The sequence below is a fragment of the Capricornis sumatraensis genome, chromosome 12 (genome assembly GCF_032405125.1).
Source record: "Capricornis sumatraensis isolate serow.1 chromosome 12, serow.2, whole genome shotgun sequence".
Taxonomy (NCBI): domain Eukaryota; kingdom Metazoa; phylum Chordata; class Mammalia; order Artiodactyla; family Bovidae; genus Capricornis; species Capricornis sumatraensis.
This window is the reverse complement of record NC_091080.1, coordinates 84910556-84927474: the sequence shown is the minus strand read 5'-3', so window position 1 is coordinate 84927474 and position 16919 is coordinate 84910556. Positions and strand designations below refer to the sequence as shown.

Sequence of the window (16919 nt, the reverse complement as noted above, 5' to 3'; positions counted from 1 at the left end):
TGTCAACAGTCACCTCCAGGACAACACAGCATAGAGAATTAACTATTCTATGATATGAAAAAGAAAATTATAAGTGAAAGGTTGCTGTTACGCTTGAAATAAAAACAGTGACTATCCACAATTCAGACACTCTTCTCTCTCAATTTATCTATGAATGGAAACATGGCCTGAGCTGGATACACTGAAAATAAAAACATGATGAAAAGAATGTCCCAATTAAAATTAAATTAAAATTTTTTAAAATGAGAAGACTGAATTTTAAATCTACTACAAGCTTGATGAAAACACAAGCTTTTTTCTGGAGGAGTTTACTATTGGTAAATGCCTTACTTTATTAGTCAAGAATGACATTAAAGGCACAGTTTTCTCACTATTTCATGAATATTTTGTAGATATAAACTAATCAAACCATCAGGTAAAACAAATTATTAGTAAACAAGCCAGAAATGAATAGTCAAAAAAAAAATCAAACGATATGTATGCAAAACAAGTTTTAATTGCTTCATTTAATTATTTTAAGCAAAAGATAAATATTTTAAATGTAGGGGCCAAAAAAGGAAGACAAGACAAAATGAAAGCTAGTGGAAGGGATGGAATTCCAGCTGAGCTGTTTCAAATCCTAAAAGATGATACTGTGAAAGTGCTGCACTCAATATGTCAGCAAATTTGGAATACTCAGCAGTGGCCACAGGACTGGAAAAGGTCAGTTTTCATTCCAATCCCAAAAAAAAGGCAATGCCAAAGAATGCTCAGACTACTGCACAATTCCACTCATCTCACACACTAATAAAGTAATGCTCAAAATTCTCCAACCCAGGCTTCAGCAATATGTGAACCATGAACTTCTAGATATTCAAGCTGGTTTTAGAAAAGGCAGAGGAACCAGAGATCAAATTGCCAACATCCACTGGATCATGGAAAAAGCAAGAGAGTTCCAGAAAAACATCTACTTCTGCTTTATTGACTATGCCAAAGCCTTTGACTGTATGGATCACAATAAACTGTGGAAAATTCTGAAAGATATGGGAATACCAGACCATCTGACCTGCCCCTTGAGAAACCGGTATGCAGGTCAGGAAGCAACAGTTAGAACTGGACATGGAACAACAGACTGGTTCCAAATAGGAAAAGGGGTAGGTCAAGGCTGTATACTGTCACCCTGCTTATTTAACTTCTATGCAGAGTACATCTTGAGAAACGCTAGCCTGGAGGAAGCACAAGGTGGAATCAAGATTGCCAGGAGAAATATCAATAATCTCAGATATGCAGATAACACCACCCTTAGGGCAGAAACTGAAGAAGAACTAAAGAGCCTCTTGATGAAAGTGAAAGAGTAGCGTGAAAAAGTTAGCTTAAAGCTCAACATTCAGAAAACTAAGATCATAGCATCCGGTCCCATCATTTCATGGCAAATAGATGGGGAAACAGTGGAAACAGTGGCTGACTTTATTTTTCTAGGCTCCAAAATCACTGAAGCCATGAAATTAAGACACTTACTCCTTGGAAGGAAAGTTATGACCAACCCAGACAGCATATTAAAAAGCAAAGAAATTACTTTGCCAATAAAGGTCTGTCTAGTCAAGGCTATGGTTTTTCCAGTGGTCGTGTATGGATGTAAGAGTTGGACTATAAAGAAAGCTGAGCACCAAACAACTGATGCTTTTGAACTGTGGTGTTGAAGAAGACTCTTGAGAGTCCCTTGGGCTGCAAGAAGATCCAACCAGTCCATCCTAAAGGAAATCAGTCCTGGGTGTTCATTGGAAGGACTGATGCTGAAGATGAAACTCCAATACTTTGTCCACCTCATGCGAAGAGTTGTCTCATTGGAAAAGACCATGATGCTGGCAAAGCTTAAGGGCAGGAGGAGAACGGGATGACAGGATGACATGGCTAGATGGCATCACCGACTCAATGGACATGGTTTTGGGTAAACGCTGGCATTTGGTGATGGACAGGAAGGCCTGGCGTGCTGCAGTTCATGGGGTCGCAAAGAGTCAGACATGACTGAGCAACTGAACTGAACTTCTGAATAAACTTTTAAAGTCACAAAGACTGAAAAGTCTCTGCATTAAATTACTATACAATAAAAGCTGACATTACCAATAGGTCCTGTTATCAAAAGTAGCATGAAAGAGTTGAAAAATAGTAACTTACCAAAGTACAACTACTTACATTTCATTCCATACAGTCCCAATAATTTATATACTTTCCCCATGGGACTTTTTCTCCTCATTCATAGTCTACTACTGCTACAAATGCCTGCTGTGATAAAAAAATCTCCAATAACATTAGTTACCATTCATCACTTTATGCTATACCTTCTTTTGCTCATGTCCAATCAGCATTAGTCTTCCATATTTTTTAATCAAACTTTCAGCTGAGCATAGTACAGCATTTAGGAAGGTCAAACAGTTAGAGCATCCCCTTAGTGGCAACGAGTAACCCTGTGGGGAAATGTGTTCCCATAAGGCAGCACTGCATAAACATTTCATTAATAGCTAGCTCTTTTAACTTTCTCATGCTCTGCCTAAATGTACCTGGCGACCAGAATCCCTCTACAAACTATTTATTCTAGTCTAACACCAGTGTTCTTGCCTGGAGAATTTCAGGGATTGCGGAGCCTGGTGGGCTGCCATCTATGGGGTCGCACAGAGTCGGACACGACTGAAGCGACTTAGCCGCAGCAGCAGCAGCATCCAGCTTTTAAAGCTTCGAAAATAAAATAGACACATATTGAAGACATTATGAGGCTTCCATTTTGCTTAATACAAGAATCAGTTCAGTTCAGTTCAGTCGCTCAGTCATGTCCGACTCTTTGAGACCCCATGAATCGCAGCACACCAGGCCTCCCTGTTCATCACCATCTCCCGGAGTTCACTCAGACTCACATCCATCGAGTCCGTGATGCCATCCAGCCATCTCATCCTCACTCGTCCCCTTCTTCTCCTGCCCCCAATCCCTCCCAGCATCAGGGTCTTTTCCAATGAGTCAACTCTTCCCATGAGGAGGCCAAAGTACTGGAGCTTCAGCTTTAGTATCATTCCTTCCAAAGAAATCCTAGGGTTGATCTCCTTCAGAATGGACTGGTTGGATCTCCTTGCAGTCCAAGGGACTCTCAAGAGTCTTCTCCAACACCACAGTTCACAAGCATCAATTCTTCGGCGCTCAGCCTTCTTCACAGTCCAACTCTCACATCCATACATGACCACAGGAAAAACCATAGCCTTGACTAGACGGACCTTAGTCAGCAAAGTAATGTCTCTGCTTTTGAACATACTATCTAGGTTGGTCGTAACTTTTCTTCCAAGGAGTAAGCGTCTTTTAATTTCATGGCTGCAGTCACCATCTGCAGTGATTTTGGAGCCCAAAAAGATAAAGTCTGACACTGTTTCTACTGTTTCCCCATCTATTTCCCATGAAGTGATGGGACCGGATGCCATGATCTTCGTTTTCTGAATGTTGAGCTTTAAGCCAACTTTTTCACTCTCCTCTTTCACTTTCATCAAGAGGCTTTTTAGGTCCTCTTCACTTTCTGCCCTAAGGGTGGTGTTATCTGCATATCTGAGATTATTGATATTTCTCCCGGCAATCTTGATTCCACCTTGTGTTTCTTCCAGTCCAGCGTTTCTCATGATGTACTCTGCATATAAGTTAAATAAACAGGGTGACAATATACAGCCTTGACGTACTCCTTTTCCTATTTGGAATCAGTCTGGTGTTCCATGTCCAGTTCTAACTGTTGCTTCCTGACCTGCATACCGGTTTCTCAAGAGGCAGGTCAGGTGGTCTGGTATTCCCATATCTTTCAGAATTTTCCACAGTTTATTGTGATCCATACAGTCAAAGGCTTTGGCATAGTCAATAAAGCAGAAATAGATGTTTTTCTGGAACTCTCTTGCTTTTTCCATGATCCAGTGGATGTTGGCAATTTGATCTCTGGTTCCTCTGCCTTTTCTAAAACCAGCTTGAACATAGGTATTTTTTAAATTGTGTACCTTTTCAAGCCAACAACAACAAAACCCTCCATCTTTCACTTTTTTCTATTTGATCCAAAATAAGATCCTAACTCAAATAAAGCAAATATACTTACAGAACTAGCATCGACCTCACTGTGGATGGCAACCGTCTTAATGCCCATCTTCTTGCAAGTTTTAATAACCTATATTAAAATACATTAATGTTATCTACAATAGTAATTCATGTTTAAAGGGATTTAATAGTAAAATTCAGAGTAAAATGGAAAATAAGATTAAAATTCCACTCACCCGACACGCAATTTCTCCTCTATTAGCAATAAGAATTTTATCAAAAGTCTAAAGAGAGGGAAACAAACACATAAGAAACTGTTAACTCTCACTATGAGACCAGAAAACATCAAGCTTTGTTTACCACAGTTACCACTGGGCATAATCCTAACAAGCACTACTTCCTACATGGTATTAGATACTATGCACGTGTTCACTTACAACCAGGCTACTACTAAACTCATCGGGCAGGATTTGGCCTTACAATTACCTTGTTAAAAAAGTATCAGTTGATGAGGTTCAATAATTCATAAAGGAACTACATTTCTTGCCAAAAGATAATCTTCAAATGAGATTTCAGAAAACTAAAAACTTTAGTTAAAACTGCTTGAGAGTTTACTTGTTTTCTAAATTCAGAGAAATTCTAAATGTTATGTTTCTCAAAGTCAAGTCTGATATAATTTATATTCCATCTCTTTGGGATTGGGGCATAGCATTAAGTGATATTTTCAACAACTCAGAACAGATAAACTAGTCATGCTTTTACCCAGATAGTTCCAGACCACGCGGGTTATGCTATTTGAGTATAACACTGAGTTAATGCTACTGAGTATAAATGCTGAGTATAACATTAAGTATAATGTTAAGTTTGAATAACCACATTTTGAAACAGCTAAGGCCACATAATAGAAAAAGATGTTCCATTTTGTGTAGGGTGAGACACCTAAATTCTAAGCCTAACTTTGCCATTAATGACCTATTTCACTCTAAGTAAATCAGTCTCTGAGGACTGCAATCTCTCGATTTTCACATAAATAAACTGATATAGCATTCTACTGGGAAACTATTTAACAAAGTTCTCTCCTGACTCTAGAACTGAACAAGCTACTCTTTTTAAAGAAATGCACATGAACAATTTTAAGTAACATGGATGCTATACATTAGTACACAATGATTGCTGGGTTAGTGAACTGTTGCATGTTAAATAGACCCTTTTTTAAAGTTTTAGTCATATTTCTATAAGAAAAGTTAAAGGTACATATGATCTTAAAAGTTCTCTTAAATAACTTAAAGTAATATGTTAACCTGAGAGCAAATTACAGAATCTCAGAACTGCAAAAGGCCTTTAAAGTCTTGACTGAATCTTTAAACCACACACGGGCTATCCTACCCAACTGAGACAAGCCTCCACCTGGGCCCAAAAAACACCCTAATCCCACCTACGGCTTGGAGCTATAAAATCGTGTGTGTGTTCAATCGTGTCTGACTCTTTGCGACTCTATGGACTATCACTTGCCAGGCTCCTCTGTTCATCCGATTCTCCAGGCAAGAATACTGGAGCGGCATTCCATTCCTGCTAAGCAGTAAGCATATACTAAGAAAACCTGTTCCTACTTCCCTGAACTGTATCTTTAAACACTGATTAAATATTAAGCAGACTACCTCAGATAAAAGCAGCACAAACACTGGAACTTCCACGTTAAGCAACACGTTAACAACAAATTATAATAATATTACAGGGAGTACAAATTCCATCCTAATTTCTATGGAAGAAGTAGAATGAAGGTTAAGAGCTAGTCTGAAGCCAGCCTGGCCCAGTTGGAATCCCAACACTACCACGTGTTCCCCTGTGGTCAAGCCAGCCTACTGAAAGCTCATTTCCCAATTCTTAAAACGGGAGTAAGAGCTACCTGACACGGAGGTTGCCGGAATCTGAATTCACACCATAAAGGGTTTAGTGCAGGGCCTAGGCGTGCACTATATATTCAGGATGTGTTAGCTAGAGTGTTGTTATTCGATCCTTTGGGCAGCAAACCAGATTACGAATCTAGGAATGAGATTCTGTCTCATGGGGACAAATCTGTGCCAGAAATGACTGCGGCGCCTGACACATTCCCATTCGTCTCTGTTCAGGGCTTCTGATGGTTAGTGTTATGTGCACCTTGACTGGGCCACAGGGTGTCCAGGTGAGGCATTTTTTCTGAACGTGTCTGTGATGGTGTTTCCAGATGAGGCTAACATGTGAATCAGAGGACTCGGTAAAGCAGACAGCCCTCCCCAGTGTGGCTGGGCACCATCCAGTCCATGGAGGGCCTAACAGACTAAAACGTGGAGGAAGAGAGGACTAGTGTTGCCTCCCAAGTTGAGCTGGGATGTTGGTCTTCTCCTACCCTTCGACCTCGGACTTACACCATCAGCTTTCCTGGTTCCGAGACCTTTGGTCCTGGACTAGACTTACACACCAGCTTTCCAAGGTGTCCAGCTTGCAAAGAGCAGACTGCAAGGGACTTCTCAGCTTCCTTAATTAGGTGTGTTGGTCGCCTAGTTGTGTCTGACTCCCTGCGACCCCAGGGACTATAGCCTGACAGGCCCTTCTGTCCATGAGATTCTCCAGGCAAGAATACTGGAGTAAGGAGCCTTTCCCTTCTCCAGGGGATCTTCCCGACCCAGGGATTGAACCCAAGTCTCCTGCACTGCAGGCAGATTCTTTACCATCTGAGCCACCAGGGAAACCCAGGAATTAGGTGAGCCAATTAGAAAAAAAGAAATTTTCATCTGTCTCTTACTGGTTCTGTTTCTCTGAAGAACCCTAACAGAGGACTATTAATGGATTACCAATTAGTACACAAGTTCAATAATGCTAATACCAATTAATCTTCCATACCTAAGATTTTAACTAAATAACAAATGAATATGGTTCAGATCTTAGAAGGTAAAAACGGGGACACATATTAGGGACACCCAGATCCTTGCCCCAAAGGCAACAATTACTACTAGTTTCCTGAATATTCTTCCAGATAGGCTATGCATATAAAAGAATATAGACACGAATAAATTTAAACCAACTTCTTTTTTTTGGCCATATGACACAGTTTGTGGGATCTTAGTTCCCTGACCAGGGATTGAACCTTCGCCCTCAGCAGTGAGAGAGCAGTCTTAACCACTGGACCACCAGAGAACTCCCTAAACCAACTTGACACCTCCTGTCTGCATCAACAAGAACAGGTAAATGTCAAGGGCATTTGATAACTTCAATGTACAATATGGCACAATCACAACAAAGTATGTTAAGTGCTACAATCAAAAACAAAGTGTGTTAAGTTCTGTGTTAAATGCAGCAAAAGGACAGAGTGAATAGTGTATGTTAATAAGGCAGTGACATTGAAAGCAGATGGCAGCACAAACACTACAAGTAAGTCTTAAGATAGCTCAAGCACAAAACACAGTATGTGGTACTGCGGCAAATAAAGCTGGGGTAAAAATGCTGATTAAGAAAGGATTTACATGTCATTTAAAGACCTGGGACTGGGACGTCCCTGGTAGTCAAGTGGTTAAAATTCCACACTTCCACTGCAGGAGGCACAGGTTCTATTCCTGGTCAGGGAACTAAGATCCCACATGCCTCTCTGCATGGCCCAAAAACAAAAATAATATGAAAGTTAATTTTACCTGTTTATTCTTTAATATGGCTATTAGAAAATAAAAAATTATATATGTCCTGCAATTGTCTCCACTTTGCATTTCTATTGAGCTACGGTGAATATAGATCCTTTGCTCTCCAAATTTCAAGATTCTGAGTAGTTTTGTATACTTTGGCTATTTAGAAGACCACTTCATTCTCAAATAATCATTCATATTAGTTTTACTTTCAGTTCAGTTCAGTCGCTCAGTCGTGTCCGACTCTTTGAGACCCCATGAATCGCAGCACGCCAGGCCTCCCTGTCCATCACCAACTCCTGGAGTTCACTCAGACTCACATCCATCGGGTCCATGATGCCATCCAGCCATCTCATCCTCGGTCGTCCCCTTCTCCTCCTGCCCCCAATCCCTTCCAGCGTCAGAGTCTTTTCCAATGAGTCAACTCTTCTCATGAGGTGGCCAAAGTACTGGAGTTTCAGCTTTAACATCAATTCTTCCAAAGAAATCCCAGGGCTGATCTCCTTTAGAATGGACTGGTTGGATCTCCTTGCAGTCCAAGGGACTCCCAAGAGTCTTCTCCAACACCACAGTTCAAAAGCATCAATTCTTCCACACTCAGCCTTCTTCACAGTCCAACTCTCGCATCCATACGTGACCACTGGAAAAACCATAGCCTTGACTAGACGGACCTTAGTGGGCAAAGTAATGTCTCTGCTTTTCAATATGCTGTCTAGGTTGGTCATAACTTTTCTTCCAAGGAGTCTTTTAATTTTTTTTTAAACTAATTTTTAATTAATTTCATGGCTGCAATCACCATCTGCAGTGATTTTGGAGCCCAAAAAAATAAAGTGTGACACTGTTTCCACTGTTTCCCCATCTATTTCCCATGAAGTGATGGGACCAGATGCCATGATCTTTGTTTTCTGAATGTTGAGCTTTAAGCCAACTTTTTCACTCTCCTCTTTCACTTTCATCAAGAGGCTCTTTAGTTCTTCACTTTCTGCCATAAGGGTGGTGTCATCTGCATATCTGAGGTTATTGATATTTCTCCCGGCAATCTTGTTTCCAGCTTGTGCTTCCTCCAGCCCAGCATTTCTCATGATGTATTCTGCATATAAGTTAATAAGCAGGGTGACAATATACAGCCTTGATGTACTCCTTTTTCTATTTGGAACCAGTCTGTTGTTCCATGTCCAGTTCTAACTGTTGCTTCCTGACTTGCATATAGGTTTTTCAAGAGGCAGGTCAGGTGGTTTAGGTATTCCCATCTCTCTCAGAATTTTCCACAGTTTATTGTGATCCACACAGTCAAAGGCTTTGGCATGGTCAATAAAGCAGCAGCAGATGTTTTTCTGGAACTCTCTTGCTTTTTCCATGATCCAGTGGATGTTGGCAAGTTGATCTCTGGTTCCTCTGCCTTTTCTAAAACCAGCTTGAATATCTGGAAGTTCATGGTTCACGTATTGCTGAGGCCTGGCTTGGAGAATTTTGAGTATTACTTTACTAGCGTGTAAGATGAGTGCAATTGTGTGGTAGTTTGAGAATTCTTTGGCATTGCCTTTCTTTGGGATTGGAATGAAAACTGACCTTTTCCAGTCCTGTGGCCACTGCTAAGTTTTCCAAATTTACTGGCATATTGAGTGCAGCACTTTCACAGCATCATCTTTCAGGATTTGAAAGAGCTCAACTGGAATGCCATCACCTCCACTAGCTTTGTTCATAGTGATGCTTTCTAAGGCCCACTTGACTTCACATTCCAGGATGTCTGGCTCTAGGTGAGTGATTCATTGTGATTATCTTGGTCATGAAGACCTTTTTTGTACAGTTCTTCTGTATATTCTTGCCACCTCTTCTTAATATCTTCTGCTTCTGTTAGGTCCATACCATTTCTGTCCTTTATTGAGCCCATCTTTGCATGAAATGTTCCCTAGGTATCTCTAATTTTCTTGAAGAGATCTCTAGTCCTTCCCATTCTGTTGTTTTCCTCTATTTCTTTGCATTGATCGCTGAAGAAGGCTTTCTTATCTCTTTTTGCTATTCTTTGTAACTCTGCTTTCAGATGCTTATATATTTCCTTTTCTCCTTTGCTTTTGGCTTCTCTTCTTTTCACAGCTATTTGTAAGGCCTTCTCAGACAGCCATTTTGCTCTTTTACATTTCTTTTCCATGGGTATGGTCTTGATCCCTGTCTCCTGTACAATGTCACGAACCTCTGTCTATAATTCATCAGACACTCAATCTATCAGATCTAGTCCCTTAAATCTATTTCTCACTTCCACTGTATAATCAGAAGGGATTTGATTTAGGTCATACCTGAATGGTCTAGTGGTTTTCCCTACTTTCTTCAATTTGAGTCTGAATTTGCTAATAAGAAGTTCATGAACTGAGCCACAGTCAGCTCCTGGTCTTGTTTTTGTTGACTGTATACTTTATTGACATTCAATCTGAATCATCTCTTCTTAACCAAAACTCTTCTTCTGCCTCTTTGATGCCGTCATTGTCACCAAATCATGTTTCACCTCCGATCACCACTTCCAGTTCCTTTATTTCTCCATTAGAGGCCTCAGACATTATCATATACCAAGATTTTAACCAATATTCCCTTGTTCCAAAATTTACAATACCCATAATTGCCTTCACTCAAAAATAGTTACAAATATTAAGTAAATGAAAAAAGCATTAATAGTTTAATTAAAATCTCTCAACTGCCTAGTCTAAGAAAGAATGTATTAGTGATCCTGCTGAAAACAAGGGAAATACATTGGGAATTTATTGAATTTGTGCTTTAGGTACAAATACAAAATTAAAGCCTCAGGTTGTGGTCCACAATGAAAAAAGGGACAAATACTGAACACCTATAAAAGCTGATGTATAGCAATAAAAAATGACACAGCATCAATAAAATGGAACCTGCCCAGTGAACACAATGTGGAGACAACGAAACAGTTTAACTTAGCTGTTAAAACGATTTTTGAAATACTTACTTTTTCATTAGAATCATATCCAGCTGAACACAGAGTACGAGACGCCACTAAGTACCGTCTTGAATAAAGAGGAACATGCTACCAAAAGAAAGAAAAGAAAAAAAACGAAAGTGAAATAAACGACAGACATTTGAATGAGCTTTAAAAATATTTTTCAGGGTAATTCTTCCAGCATGCTTCTGGCTACAGTGTTTCATCAATCAATATATGTAGTTCTAAGCAATACACCTTAACTAAAGAAGGTAAACCCCAACTAGACACATTCCTTTGGCACACATGAGAATCCAAAGACATCAAAACAATCTCCAGAAAAGTGTAAGAGTCAACGGGTCAAATAAAATCTGAAGAAAAGTCTTTCTGATCATGCAGACAGATATAGCAGGATCAGAATGTCACATACCACATAGAACTTTAGACAACATAAAACAAGCGTCTTGGCTTTCAAAAAGCTTCAATTTTAACAGGGCCCAGAAAATAACAAAATATATTTTACTTATTCTGGTATAAATGTGGCTTGGCAGATAAAAATGAAAAGGTTAACACTAATAATCAAGTTCACTTTAATTCATTACCATATATGTGTGTGGGAAAAAGTATATCTTGAGCCTTTAAAACATTAAGAAGAATCACTAATAAAGGTTATAGCAAAGGTTTAAGAAAATAATTAATCCTATAGTCACTGATGAAGGTAAATCAAGAAAAAAACGGGGTGAGGGTGGTGGGAAAAGGTACTCAGAATTTTCTAACAGCTCAAACAGGAAGCAGGTAATTTACAACAACATTTTAAAATGAAAAAGATGAATCCAATTATCTTTTTTAGAAGTAACAAGCGCCAAATTACAAAATGTAATCTTTATGCAGAAGCGAAAGTAACAGAGAAGAAAGATACACTTTACAAAATAAAACCTAGTAAAACTTACCACACCAAGTAAAAAGGACTGGTGATGAATAATGAGCTGAAAATGGGAAGAAAACTGACTTCACTACTGTCTCCCTTTCCCAGACCAAAACACTCCTACAGTTCTGCGAGCATCCCTGTGCATTCCAACTCCAATTTAGAAAACTGAGTCTCAAGAATTTTAATTTTGCAGAAATGTCAAGTCTAGGCTGCAATGGTAAAGAAAATTTAAACACAGATCTGGTAAAAGGATTATTAATTTTTTTTATTTTGAGGTAATATAAACAGTGGCACTTCCACATTAATACGAAACATCTGTGCAAAGAGATGATTTGGCATTTAAAAAAAAAATGTACCAAGGGGGTACACCCCCACTTCTTTTTGATCAAAAAAAATTCAGTCTTCCACTGCCCACAGCAGAATAGCTATAATCTGGCAACTTTACTCTCACATCAGATTTAACAGGATAAAGTTAACACCTCCTCACTTAAAAACCATATATTGTGTTTATAGCTTAGCCAATGCAGAAGGCAAACGCAGAATAAAGAAAAGGTCTTCCCTAGTGGCTCAGTGGTAAAGAATGTGCCTGTCAATGCAGGAGGCGGGTTCTATCCCTGGGTTGGAAAGAATACCTGGAGAAAGAAATGGCAAATCACTCTAGCATTCTTGCCTGGGAACTCCCATGGACACAGGAGCCTGGCGGGCTGCAGTCCATGAGGTCACAGAAGAGCAGGACACAGCTTAGCAACGAAACAACAACAAAGAAAAAAAGAAAAGCAAAAGCTACCTGGGATTTCTCACATGTAGTCCGCACCAAGGCAGCACTAGGTATTTACACAAGAAAAGTAAAGAGCATACCAGCTTCCTAACAATTTAATAAAATGAAAACAGCTTACAGTTTTACCAATTTTGCCAAATATCATAAGGCACATAACATTCAGTTGTAGGCATGTGTCAAAATATCCTTTCACAAAAGTATATACAAGAAAGGATTTTACAAAAATCATACATGTGTCTTTAATTACTAACAAATAAAGGGCATAACTGATTCCTGATGGCAAAAGCCAAATGTGAGTCTTTCAGAGACAAAACACAATCTGGGGTAGACATTTTGGGTATTCTAATTAGCTTTCGGGAGAGTAAACAGTGATGTTTATGTCTGGGGAAGGCAACACTTCCCAGCCTACTGCCATGAACAGAACTCTGGGAGAAGAGATGAAAGAGCCTGAGTTCTAATCCGAGCTCAGTCTGACACTATTTCCAGGACTAGAGCAAACCACTTTAACTCCCCAGGTGTTTTCCTTAGGTGTTTGCGTGCTAGGTCACTTCAGTCATGTACTACTCTGTGCGACCCCATGGACTGTCGCCCATCAGACGCCTAAGTCCATGGAATTCTCCAGGCAAGAATACTGGAGCAGGTAGCCATTTCCTCCTCCAGGGAATCTTCCCGAGCCAGGGATCGAACTCGGGTCTCCTGCACTGCAGCCAGATTCTTTACCATCTGAGTCACAGGGAAGCCCAGTTTCCTCTAAAGTCCCTACTCACCTACACCACTGTCATTCAGAAAACAAAAGCTTATTACAGAGATTCTAACATGCGTGAACATCTGACAATTATGAAGAATATGCAGTTAACCCAAACCGAACGTGCGGTCCAAGAAGACAGTGACAGGCATCTCACTGCCCGACAGCTCCGAGAGCAACAAACGCTGAGTTGTTTGGTAGAAATGGAGCTAATTTCACAGATTCGAATAAACATGACTGAAGGATTAAGTTCCTAGAATACCTTTGGGAATAAAAGCCTCAGGATTCTATCTCATCAGATGGGCTCATGAAAAAAATGGACTACACTTGTTCCTCAAGGGACAGTTTCTAACCCAGAAGAATCAGACATCTTCAAGTGGCCAAGCTCTGGAAGAGGCTTGGGTTAGCCGACTCCGTATAATCTACATTCACTCAGGAAACTGCCAATAACATAAAACTCAAATTTTAAAATGTCTACACCACCCAGTTCTTGAAACTAAATCAACTCTATTACAAATCATTGCTGTTGTTCAGTCGCTAAGTCGTGTCCATCTCTTTGCAACTCCACGGACTGCAGCCCGCCAGGTTTCCCTGTACTTCACTATCTCCCAGAGTTTGCTCAATCTCATGTCCACTAATACAAGTTGCTGCTGCTGCTGCTAAGTTGCTCCAGTCGTGTCCGACTCTCTGCGACCTCATAGAGCACCTGGCCAAAATGTAGGAGACAAGCTATAGCAGTACAGATGGATCAAACTGGGTTTGTTTGTTTTTTCATCTTTTTATTGCTGTTTTTAAATACTTGTTTCTGACGATCTAACAGACTATATTTTACCACCATTATCAAAAAAAGAAAGCATACAGCTTGTATACAAATGAATTTGTGATCACTGGACCCCAAAATTGAAAAACACAGGTGCCCCTAATTATCCAAGTACCTGGAAGTAGAAATGATGCAACCAGTCAGAACCTTAGCAGCAGAACACACCTACAGAGGAAAAACAGGAGGCTGAGCCATTCCCACAGCAAGCCCACAGTGGTTTGCAGTCAGCCATATCCTGCTCTCTTGCACTCCTGTTTACCCCTGACAGAGCTTCAACAAAGTTCAAAGCTATAATGTACACCAGTCAAAAATCAGATAATTTTGTAGAGCCACAACATAATTTTTTTCAAAAAATACAAGGAACAAGTTGGTAGAAATCTGCTAATTTGGACCTCTACATAGAATTTTTAATGTTTCTTATTTTTATTAGGCATATAAAAACCAGGCTACAAGCCCAGTCCAGAACTCTATGTCCTAGAATAAGACTTCAAAGGAAAAATGTTAACAAGTACATCTACAAAGACTTTTTAGCCTATCACAGCCGAAAGGAGAAAGGTCAGTTCAGTTCAGTTGCTCAGTCATGTCTAACTCTTTGCGACCCCATGAATCACAGCACGCCAGGCCTGCCTGTCCATCACCAACTCCCAGAGTTCACTCAGACTCACGTCCATCGAGTCAGTGATGCCATCCAGCCATCTCATCCTCACTCATCCCCTTCTCCTCCTGCCCCCAATCCCTCCCAGCATCAGGGTCTTTTCCAATGAGTCAACTCTTCACATCAGGTGGCCAAAGTACTGGAGTTTCAGCTTTAGCATCATTCCTTCCAAAGAAATCCCAGGGTTGATCTCCTTTAGAATGGACTGGTTGGATCTCCTTGCAGTCCAAGGGACTCTCAAGAGTCTTCTCCAACACCACAGTTCACAAGCATCAATTCTTCGGCGCTCAGCCTTCTTCACAGTCCAACTCTCACATCCATGCATGACCACAGGAAAAACCATAGCCTTGACTAGACGGACCTTAGTCAGCAAAGTAATGTCTCTGCTTTTGAACATACTATCTAGGTTGGTCATAACTTTTCTTCCAAGGAGTAAGCGTCTTTGAATTTCACGGCTGCAGTCACCATCTGCAGTGATTTTGGAGCCCAAAAAAATAAAGTCTGACACTGTTTCCACTGTTTCCCCATCTATTTCTCAAGAAGTGATAGGACCGGAAGCCATGATCTTTGTTTTCTGAATGTTGAGCCTTAAGCCAACATTTTCGTTCTCCTCTTTCACTTTCATCAAGAGGCTTTTTAGCTCCTCTTCACTTTCTGCCATAAGGGTGGTGTCATCTGCATATCTGAGGTTATTGATATTTCTCCCAGCAATCTTGTTTCCACCTTGTGTTTCTTTCAGTCCAGCGTTTCTCATGACGTACTCTGCATAGAAGTTAAATAAGCAGGGTGACAATATACAGGCTTGACGTACTCCTTTTCCTATTTGGAACCAGTCTGTTGTTCCACGTCCAATTCTAACTGTTGCTTCCTGACCTGCATATAGGTTTCTCAAGAGGCAGGTCAGGTGGTCTGGTATTCCCATCTCTTTCAGAATTTTCCACAGTTTATTGTGATCCATACAGTCAAAGGCTTTGGCATAGTCAATAAAGCAAAAATAGATGTTTTTCTGGAACTCTCTTGCTTTTTCCATGATCCAGCGGATGTTGGCAATTTGATCTCTGGTTCCTCTGCCTTTTCTAAAACCAGCTTGAACATCAGGGAGTTCACAGTTCACATATTGCTGAAGCCTGGCTTGGAGAATTTTGAGCATTACTTTACTAGCATGTGAGATGAGTGCAATTGTGCAGTAGTTTGAGCATTCTTTGGCATTGCCTTTCTTTGGGATTCAATGAAAACTGACCTTTTCCAGTCCTATGGCCACTGCTGAGTTTTCCAAATTTGCTGGCATATTGAGTGCAGCACTTTCACAGCATCATCTTTCAGGATTTGAAATAGCTCCACTGGAATGCCATCACCTCCACTAGCTTTGTTTGTAGTGATGCTTTCTAAGGCCCACTTGACTTCACATTCCAGGATGTCTGGCTCTAGAGTAGTGATCACATCATCATGATTATCTGGGTTGTGAAGATCTTTTCTATACAGTTGTTCTGTGTATTCTTGCCACCTCTTCTTAATATCTTCTGCTTCTGTTAGGTCCATACCATTTCTGTCCTTTATTGAGCCCATCTTTGCATGAAATGTTCCCTAGGTATCTCTAATTTTCTTGAAGAGATCTCTAGTCTTTCCCATTCTATTCTTTTCCTCTATTTCTTTGCATTGATCGCTGAAGAAGGCTTTCTTATCTCTTCTTGCTATTCTTTGGAACTCTGCATTCAGATGCTTATATCTTTCCTTTTCTCCTTTGCTTTTCGCCTCTCTTCTTTTCACAGCTATTTGTAAGGCCTCCCCAGACAGCCATTTTGCTTTTTTGCATTTCTTTTCCATGGGGATGGTCTTGATCCCTGTCTCCTGTACAATGTCACGAACCTCATTCTATAGTTCACCAGGCACTCTATTTATCAGATCTAGTCCCTTAAATCTATTTCTCACTTCCACTGTATAATCAGAAGGGATTTGATTTAGGTCATACCTGAATGGTCTAGTGGTTTTCCCTACTTTCTTCAATTTGAGTCTGAATTTGCTAATAAGGAGTTCATGATCTGAGCCACAGTCAGCTCCTGGTCTTGTTTTTGTTGACTGTATAGAGCTTCTCCATCTTTGGCTGCAAAGAATATAATCAATCTGATTTCGGTGTTGACCATCTGGTGATATCCATGTGTAGAGTCTTCTCTTGTGTTGTTGGAAGAGGGTGTTTGCTATGACCAGTGCATTTTCTTGGCAAAACTCTATTAGTCTTTGCCCTGCTTCATTCCGCATTCCAAGGCCAAATTTGCCTGTTACTCCAGGTGTTTCCTGACTTCCTACTTTTGCATTCCAGTCCCCTATAATGAAAAGGACATCTTTTTCGGGTGTTAGTTCTAAAAGGTCTTGTAGGTC

General features: G+C 40.2%; 1 protein-coding gene across 8 annotated transcripts in view; it reads right to left on the bottom strand.

The window, feature by feature from the left end:
- PCCA (propionyl-CoA carboxylase subunit alpha) overlaps nt 1-16919 on the bottom strand; it is a 378400-nt gene that overhangs the window by 352254 nt on the left and 9227 nt on the right. For 5 of the 8 annotated variants that reach the window (XM_068984257.1, XM_068984256.1, XM_068984261.1 and 2 more), the window contains exons 2-4: nt 10648-10725; nt 4266-4313; nt 4091-4159 (exon numbers count right to left, since the gene is read on the bottom strand). In XM_068984257.1, the coding sequence (XP_068840358.1) occupies nt 4091-4159; nt 4266-4313; nt 10648-10725 (195 nt within the window). The remainder of the gene's footprint in view (nt 1-4090; nt 4160-4265; nt 4314-10647; nt 10726-16919) is intronic. The other 3 variants (XM_068984260.1, XM_068984263.1, XM_068984264.1) reach the window with 1 other exon arrangement.